The sequence below is a fragment of the Pezoporus flaviventris genome, unplaced genomic scaffold (assembly GCF_033815535.1).
Source record: "Pezoporus flaviventris isolate CSIRO_AGI_PZ_B2104156 unplaced genomic scaffold, CSIRO_AGI_Pfla_v1 ptg000023l, whole genome shotgun sequence".
NCBI classification, from domain to species: Eukaryota; Metazoa; Chordata; class Aves; order Psittaciformes; family Psittacidae; genus Pezoporus; species Pezoporus flaviventris.
In genome coordinates this window covers 14,150,618-14,163,721 of record NW_026892571.1, presented here as the reverse complement: position 1 = coordinate 14,163,721, position 13,104 = coordinate 14,150,618, and the positions used below count along the sequence as shown (strand labels likewise).

The window sequence follows — 13,104 nt, the reverse complement described above, 5'->3', positions numbered from 1 at the left end:
TGACTGGAGTGATCAGTGTTCCTAGAGTGTCACCTTTTTGCATCCCCCGCATAAATATTTAAGCCAGAAACCTTAATGCAGCATTTATGCCATAGTTTGTTTCTTTTGTAAAAGTAAGGGTCAGGAAAACACTAATCCCTACACAAATCTTTGTCGTTTGCATCTTCTCTCTCGGATGCAGGGCAATGCTCAGTGAGCTCCTGCCTTGTGCTGTCCTGAGTAACTACAGCAAAATTAACCACGTCTGCCTACAGAGGTACTGTAGCACTGGGGTCAGGTTGTGCTTGTGTCGGGCTGGTTTTGGACCCCAATCTCTGTTATTTTTTTCTCTGTTTTTCAAGTTTGCAAACTATGTCCTCAGTCAGCACTAACCACAAGGAGAATTTCCACTTGGAAAGTACAAGCTCTGTGCAGGCACTGGAAAGCTCGATTTCAGCTGTAACAGGGGAAGGGCTGTTCTGTTCCACCCTTGCTGACCGTCTGGGTCTGAAAGCTTAAAAAGGCCAGCTTATTCCTCAAGTCCTGATGTAACCCCATGTATGGCATTAGCCCCAAGGCAGTGAAATTCCAGCAACTTGAGACTTCAGGCTGTGACCTTTGAAGGGTTAAGGAAGGCCCAGCAGCAACCTCCTGAGCTCACTTCGATGCTCAGGATGAGCATGATGAGTTAAAGCCAGGATAGCTGCACTTGTAGGTAGCACTGAGTTGGGGGTCCTTTGGGCTCTGCCAGGCTGTTGGACATGAGTATCATCCCCTGGGATGGGACATGGACATAGAGATGGATCCCATTGCCTTCCTGAGCCATGATAACTGGCTCTCCTGGTGGAGCCTGCTCGGGTTTAGAGCTGATTCCTGCCCAAGAGGGGAGGAGGGCTGCAGAGCCTTCCCTTGCTGTCCGGCAGTGCTGGCGGGGAGGGCTGGAGCTGGCAGGAATGTATCTGTGTCTTGGCGGAGGAGCATGAGTGGGAGTTTCTGGCTGAGAGGGAGCAACTGGAAAGCAGGTTCACACAGGGCAGCTGATCTCCTTCAGTCCTGCCTGCCTTCCCATGCTTTTCATGCCCAAATCCCCCCTCTCCACCTTCCAAGGTGGCATCTGCTGCATCTCCGGTGAGAAACCCCTCTCTGGTTAATGGCTCCTCTGGGAAGCAGTGTGGCTGCATGGAATGACTCCTGGGGTTCAAGGCAGGGGGGAAAACCTTTGTTTGGCCCTTCTGGCCATCAGCTTTCCCACTGAGTTCAAACAGCTTGGCACGGCAGTGGCACAGTGACCATCCCCAGTGGGACCCTCTCAGGGCTCTGCAGCCAGGAGAGACCATGAGCAGGATCCAACCTACAGCTCTGCCTGGAGCACAGCACATCCAGCCAGGGGCTGTTGGCAGGGGACCTCACAGCTTAACCAGAGCTCTTGCAATGTGGGTATTTTTAGCCCATGCAAATGGTGGTGTTTATTTTCCTACTGTTGTGCCTCTTCACCTTTCCCAGGGATTTTGTTGCTCATTAAAGCAAGGGCCTTAGATCCATGTGCGTGTCTGTGCTGGCTGCTGCAGTGACCCTGTCTGCCTCCCTCTGCCTAGGTATTACCCATCTGATATACCCCAAGGAGCCCATTTACAGTGAGGGGATGGGCTGTGACTGGCAGGAGCACCTCATCTCACCCTGACCAGACTCTTCCCTGTGCGTAGGATACTTCTATTAAACTTGAACACGTGCACAAGGTTGGTGATGCATGTGCAATCCCCCTTGTTGGGATGAGACAAAACAGAGGAACATTGCAAGCTCATTTATTGTCAGTGTTTCAAATCAGTATTTTTTATTACAGAGGCTCATCAAGTTGCTCACACTGTGGCAGGAATTTAATAATATAAGGCACAGGGAACATTCAGAGGTAAAAAAAGGAGTTCTCAGCCTGCGAGACGTAACCATCCCTTCGCTCCTGTCAGGACACTCTTTATAAAGCAAAATCCAAATACCTTAATATCTTCTCCCTTTCCTCCCACCCATCCCTTAAACCCCCAAATCCACAACAGGAAAAATAAACCACAGCCTTTCCCTCGAGCACGTGACAAGCACAACTCTCTCTATGCAGAAATGTCCCTTCCAAGACTGACACAGCTTCCCTGGGACAGCTGGGCTGGAATTCGAGCACAACCAAGGCAGAGGTGGGAAGTGCTCAGAGGCACCGTGATTTGGGGAGAGCCAAGAGCTTTGTCTCAGCAACAGCAAGGTCAGCCCCACACACCAGGGGAACAGGCGGCTGCACCCGCTCGCCCTTTGCAGCACAGGAAACACAACAGCAGTACGGTCATGGAGTAATGGTAAAGCACATGGCACTTTCAAACCTTTATTGGTGGAGAGGATTTTACAGGGTGGGATGCATTTCATCTTATTGGTTCTAAATTTTGTGCGCTTTCCTACCCATTTGGTTGATTAGCCCTTCTTTTTGTGCCCAATGATTGTTCAATTCAAGCCCTGGGAATGGGGCAGGGGGGCAACAAAATCCTACCGCTCTGTATCTTTCTCATCCCTCTCCATCCCCTACCACGAGCTGGGTGACCACAGTGTCACCCACAGCTGCTCTGCTCGAAATGCCCAATCCTCCTACATCCTCTGCCTTCCCTTGCTCTGCTTTCCCTTGCTGGTGGTCAATATTGGGCTGTGAATCAGCTGAGAGGTCTTTGTGTCTAATGCGGAGGTGTCCAAGAACGTGCTGTTAGTAAGTTGTTAAGAGAAGTCGATCTGAGAGCGGATACTGAGACAGAGAGGATATTTAGGACAGGAACAGGGTCAGTCAATGGTAAAGACATGTCAGAGAGAGAAAGAGCTGGTGGAAGCTTGTGGAAACAGCCGAGTGAGTAATCTAGTGGTAATAGATTAGGCTATGAATGAGGGCTGTTATTTCTCTTAGCACCATTCCTACATATGTTTAGGTCTATATTAGCACCTTGTTCCCAGGGAAAAACAAAACAAAAGCTGTTTAAAAACCAAAGGAAGTGGGAAGGTTAAAATAGACAAAGTTGGCAGCAGAGAAGGAAGCTGGGGGTTTAGATCACAAGATCCTTGTCAATGTCCTCTGTGGAAGGAAAAGAGAGAGACAAGGTTAGGAGGTGGATACTGACAAAAGTCCCATTGCTGTGATCCCCCCTCCCTCCTCTCCACTGCGTTTCCCTCCCCAGGACCGGCTGTGTGGGCTTTTGTGGGTGCTTTTCCATGTCCTTTCCATCCCCATTCCTTCCCATCTCAGTACTTACGCTCCTTAATGCCGAAGCAGCTGGCCCACTCCTCCAGGGCAATGTACTTGTCGTTGTCCAGGTCGCAAGCCTCGAAGAAGCGAGTGGTGCAGTGCTCCATGGGGATGAGGGGAGCACGGAGAGGGGCCAGCTCAGTGTGGGACAGGTACCTGCAAGGTGCCCTCATGGTCAATGCATCGCCTGCCAGCACTAACTGCCCTCCCAATAGGAAGGGAGATGCTTTGGCATGTGCAGGGGCCAGCACAGGGCAAGATGCTCGTCCCAGCTCTCTGTCTGGTTTGACCACTGTCCCAGTGCCCTCCCAGTATCAGCCACTGGGTGTCATGAAGGTCAAGGACTGGTGTTTGCTTTTGCAACCCACTGTGCTAGTCACAAAAGAGCCAGCAGCTGATGGGCCCCCCTCACCTCTACCCCTTGGGTCTGGGTGTGTGATCACTCTCATGCCCATCTCCAGCTTCCAGCTATGCCAACAGCTGCTCTTTCAGCTGCTGAAGTTATCCCAGGGCCTTTGGACTAAGATATTTTAGGGAACTATTATAGGACAGTAAATCTGAGAAGGCAGAAACTCCACACCCAAAGGGGATGGGAGCAGCTGGGGCAGGGGGAGGCCTCTCTTTCTGCAGAAATGAAGGTAAAACTGCCTCTACTCCAGCCTGGTTTGTCCCAGTCCCTGCTCCATGCATTGTCCCTTTGCCTGTGCCTCTGCAACCATCCAGGTTGTGTTACATCTCCACCTTGCCTCGACACCTTCTGTCACCAAATCACCCTGGTCCTTGGGCAGGAAATGGTCCCCATCCTGCTCTGCTGACACTCACCCATCAATGGGGTGCTGGTCCAGCTGCCCAAACTGCCAGTGCACGGGGAAGATGTACATGTTGTAGTTCTTCTCGAAGTCACGGGCCAGCAGCTCCACGGTGTGGTCTCCAGCCTCCAGGCGCTTCTCATTCTCATGGATCTTCTTCACCTATCATAGGAGAGGCCATGGAGACCTTGTCAGAAGGTGAATGGGGTGCAAGAACCTTAGGAGGTGCCCACAGCTCATTCTGATGGGTTCCCATGTGTGCTGGGCTCCACTGGTAGGGTGAGCTCCCAGGTTCCCTCCCCAGTCCCTCACCTTGAGCTTCTGCTTCTCGGTCAGCAGGTTGTTGTCCTCATCGCGCTCGTACAGGGTGATCAGCACGTTCTTGAGCCAGTCCCGCATGCGCAGGGGGAACTCAGTCAGCTCTGTGTCCAGGCAGGCAGGGATGACTGGAAACCATATGGGATGCTCAGGGCAGTGTCTGGACATGCAGCCCCAGAGCCCTCCCACCTCATCCCTGAGCCTGCCTGGACCTTTGCTCTCCCTCAGCCCACGGGCAAGAGGGCTGTACTCAGATTAGGGGTCCCCTTGTCTAAGGGAACGGCTCCACTTACATTTGCAAGGCCCGATGTAGTCCAGGTGCAGTTTGTGTCCCTTCTTGGTTCCCTCCAAGGTGCACTTGGTGGCAAAGAAATGGCAGGAGGAGTCATAGGTCTTGTTGTCAGTGCCACAGACCTGCACAGGATGGGGAGATGCTGTGTGAGAGGCAGCGAAGCCCAGCCTTGCTGGGGAGTCAGCAGGGACAGCCTCCAAATGAGATGTTTAACTTATTTCCTGGGGTGAACAATGACTCTTGGTCACCACTGACAGGCCAGACAGGGAGACAAGCAGGACTTGTCTCCCCCATCTCTGGGATGTCCCATGTGGGGTCTTTTCCTGCTCTGGTCCATTAAGCAGTTTCTGTCCTCACCTTCTCGAAGACACCAGCAGTGGCTGGGCAGCTGGAGGGGTCCTGGCACACACACATGGGCGAGTTGTTGTCATCCACCTCGCACACCTTGCCATGCTTGCAGTGGTGGTTCTGGCAGGGATCTGCGAGAGGGCAGGGAGCAAAGTCAGAGCCTGCCCCATCCTCACCTGCCATGAGCTCCCCAGGGTCTCAGCACACAGGGAAGACAGAAACTTCACCAGGGAGAGCCCTGAGCACCTCTTCTTGCACTGGGAAGATGTGAGGGTTCCCAGAAGTCCGCGTTAGCCCTTGGGCTATCCCTGAGCTCCCTTCTGTAGTCACACAATGCAATGGCAATGCTGCAGAGAATACTCCTCTTGCTTTAAACGTGAATCTAGGTTGGCATTGTCCTTGTGCTTTTTACCCTTCCCAAAGAAGTTCCTTGCTGTTAGGGGTGGCTGAAGCTCCCCCACTCTTCCCCAGGGAAGGGACAATGTCTTTGCCTGCTGGAGGGCAGGGGGAAGAGCAACTTACTCTCTGCGACAATCTCCTCTACATCCTCTGTGGGTTCCTCAAACTCTCCCACCTCCACCTGGACGGGGTTGGCCCCCACAGGCTCCTGCAAAAGAGGTCATTGTTTCTGCTGGGGGTGCACAAAAAGCTCAGTACCAGATCCTACGGGCAGAGCATCCTCCCCATTGCCCCTGCTCCCTCATGCTTTGGAGGTGCTCTTCCCAGAGCCGTGGGTGGGATGGGATGAGGAGGAGCAGTCACCTACCTCTGTGGTGGGATCTTCAATGACCTCTGTCTCATCGGGCAGAGCCTCTTGCTGTAGGGGAAAGGGACCATGAGATGGAGTCTGTGGGGGGGATGACCCACTGGGTTTCCTCTCCCCCCATCCCTCAGGGGTTTATTCCTTATAGAAGAAAATCCCCATCAAATACATCAGATGGGCAACCGTGACAGCAAGAAGCTCCATTGTCCATTCTACTTACCGGAGCTGCCAGGGCTTTGCCTGCCAGGCAGAGAAGGAAAAAGATCCAGGCCCTCATCTTTCAGCAGACCCTGAATAAAGGAGAGGAAAAGGAGGGATGAGGAAGGAGGCCACTATGTGCCGCTGGGCTCCAGGCCGAGCTCACGGCTGGCAGTCAGGCACTTAGAAAAGGGTGTTCTCTTGTTTCTGCCTCGTCTGTTCAATATTACAGACCCACATGCTGGCTTTTGTAGCCAAAACCTTAAGCTAAATCATGTTTCCAACACAAATTCTTTTGATTTTGCAAAATGGGACTGCAGGGGTTTAGATTTCTGTTGCTTTCCTGGATGCCTTTAGAGAAATTGCAGTCAAAATGGCAGTTCCCCTTTTCCTCACAGGAAAGGAGCCAAGATTTTGGACCCAACCCTCAATTTTATAATGTTAAAAGGCCCCGATATGAGCCCCAGGTACAAGCAATGAAACTCCACCATTTGGTTTGTCAACCAGATGGAACATGAAAGTGGAGGAAGGAAAGAGATAGCAAAGAGTCAGTGAGATGGGGCACTTGAGAATTAATTCCCTTAGAAAACCCCTTCCCACATGGACACAGACATTTGTAGGGGTATCAGGGACCAGTCTCCCTTCCCCAGCACCCCCAAATGTTGGGGTCTTTACTATAGTTTTTCTTTTCCTACTCAGACCTGAGGGTCCCCCAGCTGGGTTTGAGGGATCCAGGATGCTTTGGGGTTGTGTCCTGCTGGGAAATACCCCATCCCTGGCAGTGTTCAAGGCCAGCTTGGACACAGGGTCTTGGAGCAAGCTGCTCTAGTGGAAGGTGTCCCTGCCCATGGCAGGGGTTGGAACTGGAGGAGCTTTAAGGTCCTTTCCAACACAAACCAGTCTGGGATGCTGTGATTTGACCTCGAGGAGAGTGATTCCTTTGCACCCTCCTAATCTGGGCTGTTGCAGGGACTGTGTAGGATGAAAGATCCAGACAGCCCAGCTAACATTGGCTGCAATACAAGCCAAAAGGAGAATGCAGCTGGTGAAATTACCCTGTCCTTGTCCCCCTCCCAGTTCCTGTTTGGCAGGATTGAGCCCCTCTGTGTGAGCGCAGAGAGGAGCTCAGATGGCAGCTTAATATGCCAGCAGCATCCCGCTCCTAATAGCTAGGGCTGCCCTCTCCCTTCCGCCCGACGAGAGAGCCAAACACCCCTGGTTTGTCTCCTGACAGCGAGGGGACTTGTCCCCATGCCAAGGCTTCCGCTGCCTCCCTTCCGCCCGCCCTCCTCCTCTCCACCTGCATGGTTGGATGTGGCTCTGGGCAACCTGGTCTAGTTGAAGGTGTCCCTGCCTCATTGCAGGGGGTTGGACTGGATGAGCTTTGAAGGTCCCTTCCAAACCAAACCATTCTATGGTGTCATCTTCTGAGCGTGGATGGATATCTGATTTGTCAGTGCATCCTTTCCCATCCTCCCCATGCACAGCAGCTCTCTGGGTATAAAGCCATGCCAGTGCTGTGCTGCCAGGGCACCAGCCAGCCTGAGCTCTGCTTCCTAATTTAGCAGGGTTTGGCCACACAGAGGCTGAAATCTCCTTCCAATCTCAGTGCCTCACCCTGCCCCGGCAGGCTGCCCATGCAAAGCAGGTATCAGGGCATGGAGGGCACTTTCCCAAGGGATGCTGGAAGGCTGGAACTGGTGGGAATGGCTGCTGCAGTGGGATGGAGGACCTGTGGGGAGAGGGGCTGCAGCTGAGCAGCTCCCTCCTCTCCCACTTGGTACATGCTGTCCCTTCCCATTGCCTTTATTTACTCTGGAGGCTGCTGAGAGCTCTTCCAGCATTTGCCAGGAGAGATCACTGGTTCTTCACTTCTGGAGGGGTGGTTTGTGGTGGGGAGGTGGAAAAGTACCAGTGAATCCGGCCATCTCCTCCTTTGCTGCCATCTCCTGGCTTGTAAAGGCTCCTCTTGGGCTTCTCCCAAGGGGCTTGTTTGCTTTGGAAGGTGCTCTGAGGTTCAGTGATGCTTTTTGGGCAGAAACATGGCAGTGCCCAGCCTTGAGGAGATGTACATGTGGAAGATGGCTTTAAGAAGGACCCAAATGCAGACCAAGGCCATTCCAGATCATTTCCTCAGGCCCCCCAAAACCTTTGAATTTTGAAGTCTGGGCATGCAATAGGCCGGGGTCAGGGAATTACATACTTGCTAGGAGCCAGCAGACAGTCGGAGCTGCTGGTGTTGTGTTTGGAGGAAGAAGGAGCGCGAAAGAGTCTGAGCAAACACCCTCTGCAGAGCTGTCTCGCACCAGAGATGGGAAAACAAGTTTGTTTGAAAAACAACATCCTTCTGGAGGCAGAGCCTGTGCACAGAGCACATTGCAGCGTCTGTGAGCCCCTGGCTCCTCTGCAAAGGCATGGGCATTCCTCAGTGTCTGGTGGCCTAAGTCCTGAAATAACAGCTCAGGAGCCCTGTGCACAGAGCTGTGTCACAGAATAACCTAGCCCACGGTGCCAGTCTGTGTATAGACCTACTGTGGTCCTGCTGTCTAAGAGGATGCTCTCTGGAGCTGGCAGCTGGGCCATATACCATGAGCTCAGCATCCATCCCCCAGCCAGAGCAGCTTGAGGGGTATTCCTGTGAGATTTGAGCAAGCTGGGACTTATACCCTTCAGTATCCTAAAGGGATCAACAGAATCCAGCACTTTGTAAGATGCTGGAAACCAGGATGATGTAGGCACAGAGAGGGATGTTGAATATAAAAAAGAGAAGCCTCCATGGTCACCATCCCCTCCTCAGGCCTACCCTCCTGACTGCTGATGAGGGAGAAGAGAGCCTGGCACCCATGGCCTGCAGCCTTTCTAATGCTTGATCCCACTTGCATCCTAAGTGGGGACTTCAACTCATAGTCACTGTGTAAATGGGGTCCTGCGGCTCCCATACACCCCTCTCTAGTTAGAAAGTTCACCTTTCTAGCAGGGTCCAGCCTATCTCAGTGCCGGCTGCTCATTGCACTTTGCAGACACGTCCCTAACAAGAGAGCCACAGGGGACAGGGAGGTCTGAGGCTGATCCTCAACACCTCCATAAGTTCAAAGCAGGCTAACCTGGCAAGCTCTTTACCACCCTCACCCCAATCCTGTAGCATCATCATAGGTTTCTCCTGTTGGAGAAAACACCCCAGAGTGATGCATGGAGGAGTTTGTGCGCTGGGTTCTATGGGTCCCTCTTTTCTCCTCCCACCTATCCTGGGGCTCTTTGTGGTCTGGAGGAGAACAAGGACCAGGGCTGCAGCCTCTGGAGGAGGCTCTGTGGATGGTGGAGCATGGCCCATGTGGCACTGGCCACGGCCACAGTTGCATAAGCCCTTTGGGATGCCACGTTAGCGTGGGGAGGAGTCTCTGCCTGGCCACTTTGACAGCTCCTCCCTGAGGCCACTGGGATAACCTCAGATGCCTCCACGTTCCAGGAGAGGGGCCCTGCTACCACCTCCCATCACCAGCAGTGAGGAGCAGAAGTGCGTAATTGTTGGGCAAAACCCCTCCTTATGTCTTACCTCCCCACCAGCACCCAGCCTGGCCATGCAGGAGGCAGCCAGGCTGAGCATCAGGGTCCCCTGCACCCACCCTCCATCTGCTCATTGCTCTTCCAAGGCTCTGCAGGGTCTGCCATGCCCCAGCACCTCCAGCTGAATGTAAAGGCAGCACCAGCCCATAAGAAGGCTTCTGCTACAAACCCCACAATGGACCATAGCTTTCAAGGTGCAGATGGGTGACCAAGAGACAAGGCAAGGGCTGAAATTCAATTTGAAGTCAGAGTTGTTTGTGTGAGTCCCCCATAAAGCTCCCTGTTGAACAGGGCCCTGTGTGTCAGGGTGTGCTGCTGGGGGTGCCGGCTCACCCACTGAGACCCAGAAGAGCAGGGCAGGAGCAGAGGACAGAAACCATCCTGGCTCCTGAGCAGTGCCCTGGCACGCAGCATGCAGGCTCAGAAAGCCAGGCTAAGTTTAGATGGGAGTGAAGCTCCCTTTAACTCATGCACACACTTACACACTGAGTAAAACACAGGGGAAAAAAATCAAGGTACCACATCTGTCCATGCAGAGTCACTAAAGACACATCTACGCCACAATGCTATTAACCCATTCCCCTTGCAAATGGTTGAGCAGCTCTGTGCTTATAAATGCTCTAGAACTTGCAGGGCTATTGTCATAAGGGCAAGAGCTCAGACACCACTGGGGTTGTGTGCTGGCTTGATGCTGTCACAGTTTTCCTGCTGGCAAATTGCATCCATAATGGAAAACTATTACAATACCAAGAAAAGAGCCTGGATGAGACCTGGGCTGCAAGCAGATGTGCACCAGTGAGCCCTTTGCACACCTCAGTGGGCAAACCAGGCGACAGAGCACTTTCCTGTCCTGACTGAGCTCTTGCTTGGTTTGGATGCGGGACAGTGTCAAAAGCAGCCGGGATACTTCTGTGCCAGTGCAAGCGGTCCCCCTGGCTCCCGGGGGACACAGCAAGCTGCTCTCACACAGCTCCACAAAGCAGGGAGAGAAGAAACTGTTCACTGAATATCTCCAAAACACAAACCCTCTTCAAAGCATTCCCTGCGCTCTTCCAGCGATAGCAGCCCCGACATCCCTCCGACCAGAGGACCCAGAAAGGGTTTCCATGGGAGCCGACATTCCTCTGGGGCTGAGTCATGGAAGAGCAGAGTTGTGGAAGGAGGGGCTTGAGAAAAAAAATGCTTGAAAAGTTTATTTCTGCTCTTCCCCCTCCCGACACCGCCCGCATCCCTGCTCCTGCCTATGTGGCAGACAATGGCTTGGCTTTAGCTGCTGTGCAGGACGCAACAGCCTTTTATGTCCACTTCAGACTCGCCCGTTCAAGCCTAACAAACGGCTGTGGTTTACTTCTGCCGTGTTGCAGAGGTTTGGGGCTGTTTCAAATTGGTGGTGAGTGAGGGCTCAGATCCCTGGCAACCCTCCCGGTGCCCCCAGACAGTTGCCTTTGGGGTTGGGTGGGAATTTAGCCCCCATCCTGTGAAGTTTCCTTCTCTGGGCTGGATGCAGCAGAGGAGGGACACAAAGAGCAGTTAGCCTGCCACGCATGTCACTGGACAGCAAGGGCAGCAGCTGCCTTTAAAGGCAACAAGCTCTTAACTCCTTCTGCATGGACCTAAAATCGTCCCTGACTGAGCCCAAGTTCTTAAAATCTAAAAAGAAACCCCAAGAGAGCTTTGTTCCTCCTCTCCTGCAGCCTCCATCTCTCTAAGAGGCGATCAGCTGGAGTTAAACAAACCAGGGCAGCAGGACTTGAAATGGTTTCAAAGTCTGCTTGGAACAAAAAGCTGAGTGTCTTTTTTGGGTATTTTTTTTAGGAGAAACAAGAGCGGCTGCACTGAAAAGAATAAAAATGCTGAGATGAAGTCGAAAGCTCTTTTGTTCTACCCCTCGATAACTGGTGAGTAAAACTTCACCTGCCAACGCACCTCGGCACTGGTCTGTAACTAGATCTGATTTGCTCTGCAGGTCAGTTTGATGTGCACAGATATTGGTCTTGCACACCTTGCTAAGGGAATACCCCACAGCTGAGAACCCAGAGAGGAAAAAAGGAGGAGAGAGAAAAACCTTTAGCGGGAGGTTAAACCTTTACAGATGCCATCCAAGTGCTAAAGCTAGTAACCTGGCAGCGAAATACAGCAACAGCCTCAGTTTAGGAGTGGAGATGCTGCAAAGAGGAGAAAGAGAAAAGGGCAGGAGGGATCTCTGAATGCAACACTTGGGGTGGGGAGCGTCCACATCCCCATCCCAAGCAATGCGCTGCCGAGCACCGGGTGCACCCCACGGGCTGGGACAGCAGCTCCTGGAGCAGGGACCCCCATTAGAGGGGCTATCAGGACCCCTATGCTGGGAGAAAGAGCACAGCAAAGGCCAACACGGAGCTCTCGGGCCATACCTCGCAGTCCAGCAGCGGGGCTGAGGGAACTTCAGGCGCTTGGATGGGCTGGAGGAGTCTGCAGGTTTTAGAAGGAGGCAGGAGGAAGCCAAAGGGTGGGCTGGGTTTCCTGCTGCCTCTCCTCCTCCTCCACCTCCTCCTCCTCCTCGCTATCTTTTCAAATGGGGCTCTTCCTCTCCCTCTCTCCCCAGTGGGCAGTCCCACGGAGGGCTGAGGCACAGCTTGGGTCCAAGGGGTAGACCAGAGAAATCAAGCAGGGATGGAGATCAAGGGGGTCTCTTGCAGCCCCCCAGCACAACCTTCTGTATAGAGTCATTGTCACAGCAGCTCCTTGCACTGCTGCAATGAGTTCGTCAGTTCTCTGGCTCTCTTGGATTAAGAGCATGGTGGGAGAAGGGAGAAATACCATCTCTGCTTGGTTTGTGCACCTCCTGGCACCTTAGCCTACTGCAATTAACATGTTAACTGCTGTCATTTCACAACAGTGTAGTGCAGTCCCGGAGCTGGTGTTTCCCATCCTCAGGGGGGTGCAGAGAAAGGCAAGAGATTTCTTGTTCCTCCATCCTCTCTCTTAACACTGCGGCTATATGGGACTGCCTTGCGGGAAGGGAGGGGAAAGAATGATCCAGAGAGTGTGGAGAGTTATGACATGTCTGAAATGTGCTCCAACTAAGCAGAGAAATGCTGGGCTGGCAGATGTGACCCTCAGCAGATTGGACTCTCTGCTGTGGCTACTGCCCAGCAGATCTGGACTGACCGAGCAAAACTCACAGCCAGAATTGCTGGTCACTTGAATCTGATGGTGTCTTTGGACATCACAAACTATTTTGACCTTACAGATTGTAACTCAGCTGGAGTTACCCAGCCAGAGGCAGCAGCCAGACAGCAAAGAGGTTTGGAGTTGACTTTTCCCATCTGTTCCTCTCTATGCTCAGAGTGAAAAACCCAGCTCCTCTCTTCTTGCATCTCACCATGACCAAGAGGATTTAAAGCTCACCTGCTCCCCTGGCAGAACCAGACAGCACGCCTTTATGCACCAGCATGGCCGTGGCGCTGCTTGCAAAGTAAAACCAGTGGCCAAAAAGAGATGCTGTCACTTTGCTGGAATTTGGGCATACCTGAATAGTGTCTCTATGACATACAGAGCTGTCCATAGTCACTACACATAGTCCAGCTCT

At 52.8% G+C, this 13,104-nt stretch overlaps 1 protein-coding gene across 1 annotated transcript; it reads right to left on the bottom strand.

The window, feature by feature from the left end:
- Positions 1 to 2,310: 2,310 nt before the first annotated feature.
- On the bottom strand, positions 2,311 to 12,071 carry SPARC (secreted protein acidic and cysteine rich). Its single transcript, XM_061456867.1, has 10 exons — positions 11,927 to 12,071; positions 5,992 to 6,061; positions 5,775 to 5,825; positions 5,531 to 5,615; positions 5,018 to 5,139; positions 4,662 to 4,782; positions 4,363 to 4,496; positions 4,064 to 4,212; positions 3,249 to 3,397; positions 2,311 to 3,070 (listed from the first exon to the last, which is right to left on the bottom strand). The coding sequence occupies exons 2-10, from the start codon at positions 6,046 to 6,048 to the stop codon at positions 3,042 to 3,044; spliced, it is 897 nt and encodes a 298-aa protein (XP_061312851.1). The 5' UTR covers positions 6,049 to 6,061; positions 11,927 to 12,071; the 3' UTR covers positions 2,311 to 3,041.
- Between the last annotated feature and the right edge of the window lie 1,033 nt (positions 12,072 to 13,104).

Bases quoted from the DNA above. Each gene is read 5' to 3' on its own strand.
- SPARC (XM_061456867.1), bottom strand. From the start codon at position 6,048: ATGAGGGCCTGGATCTTTTTCCTTCTCTGCCTGGCAGGCAAAGCCCTG. The intron at 4,497-4,661 runs GTAAGTGGAGCC...TATGGTTTCCAG, and splicing joins CTACATCGGGCCTTGCAAAT to TCATCCCTGCCTGCCTGGAC. The intron at 4,213-4,362 runs GTGAGGGACTGG...CTCCTATGATAG, and splicing joins CCGAGAAGCAGAAGCTCAAG to GTGAAGAAGATCCATGAGAA.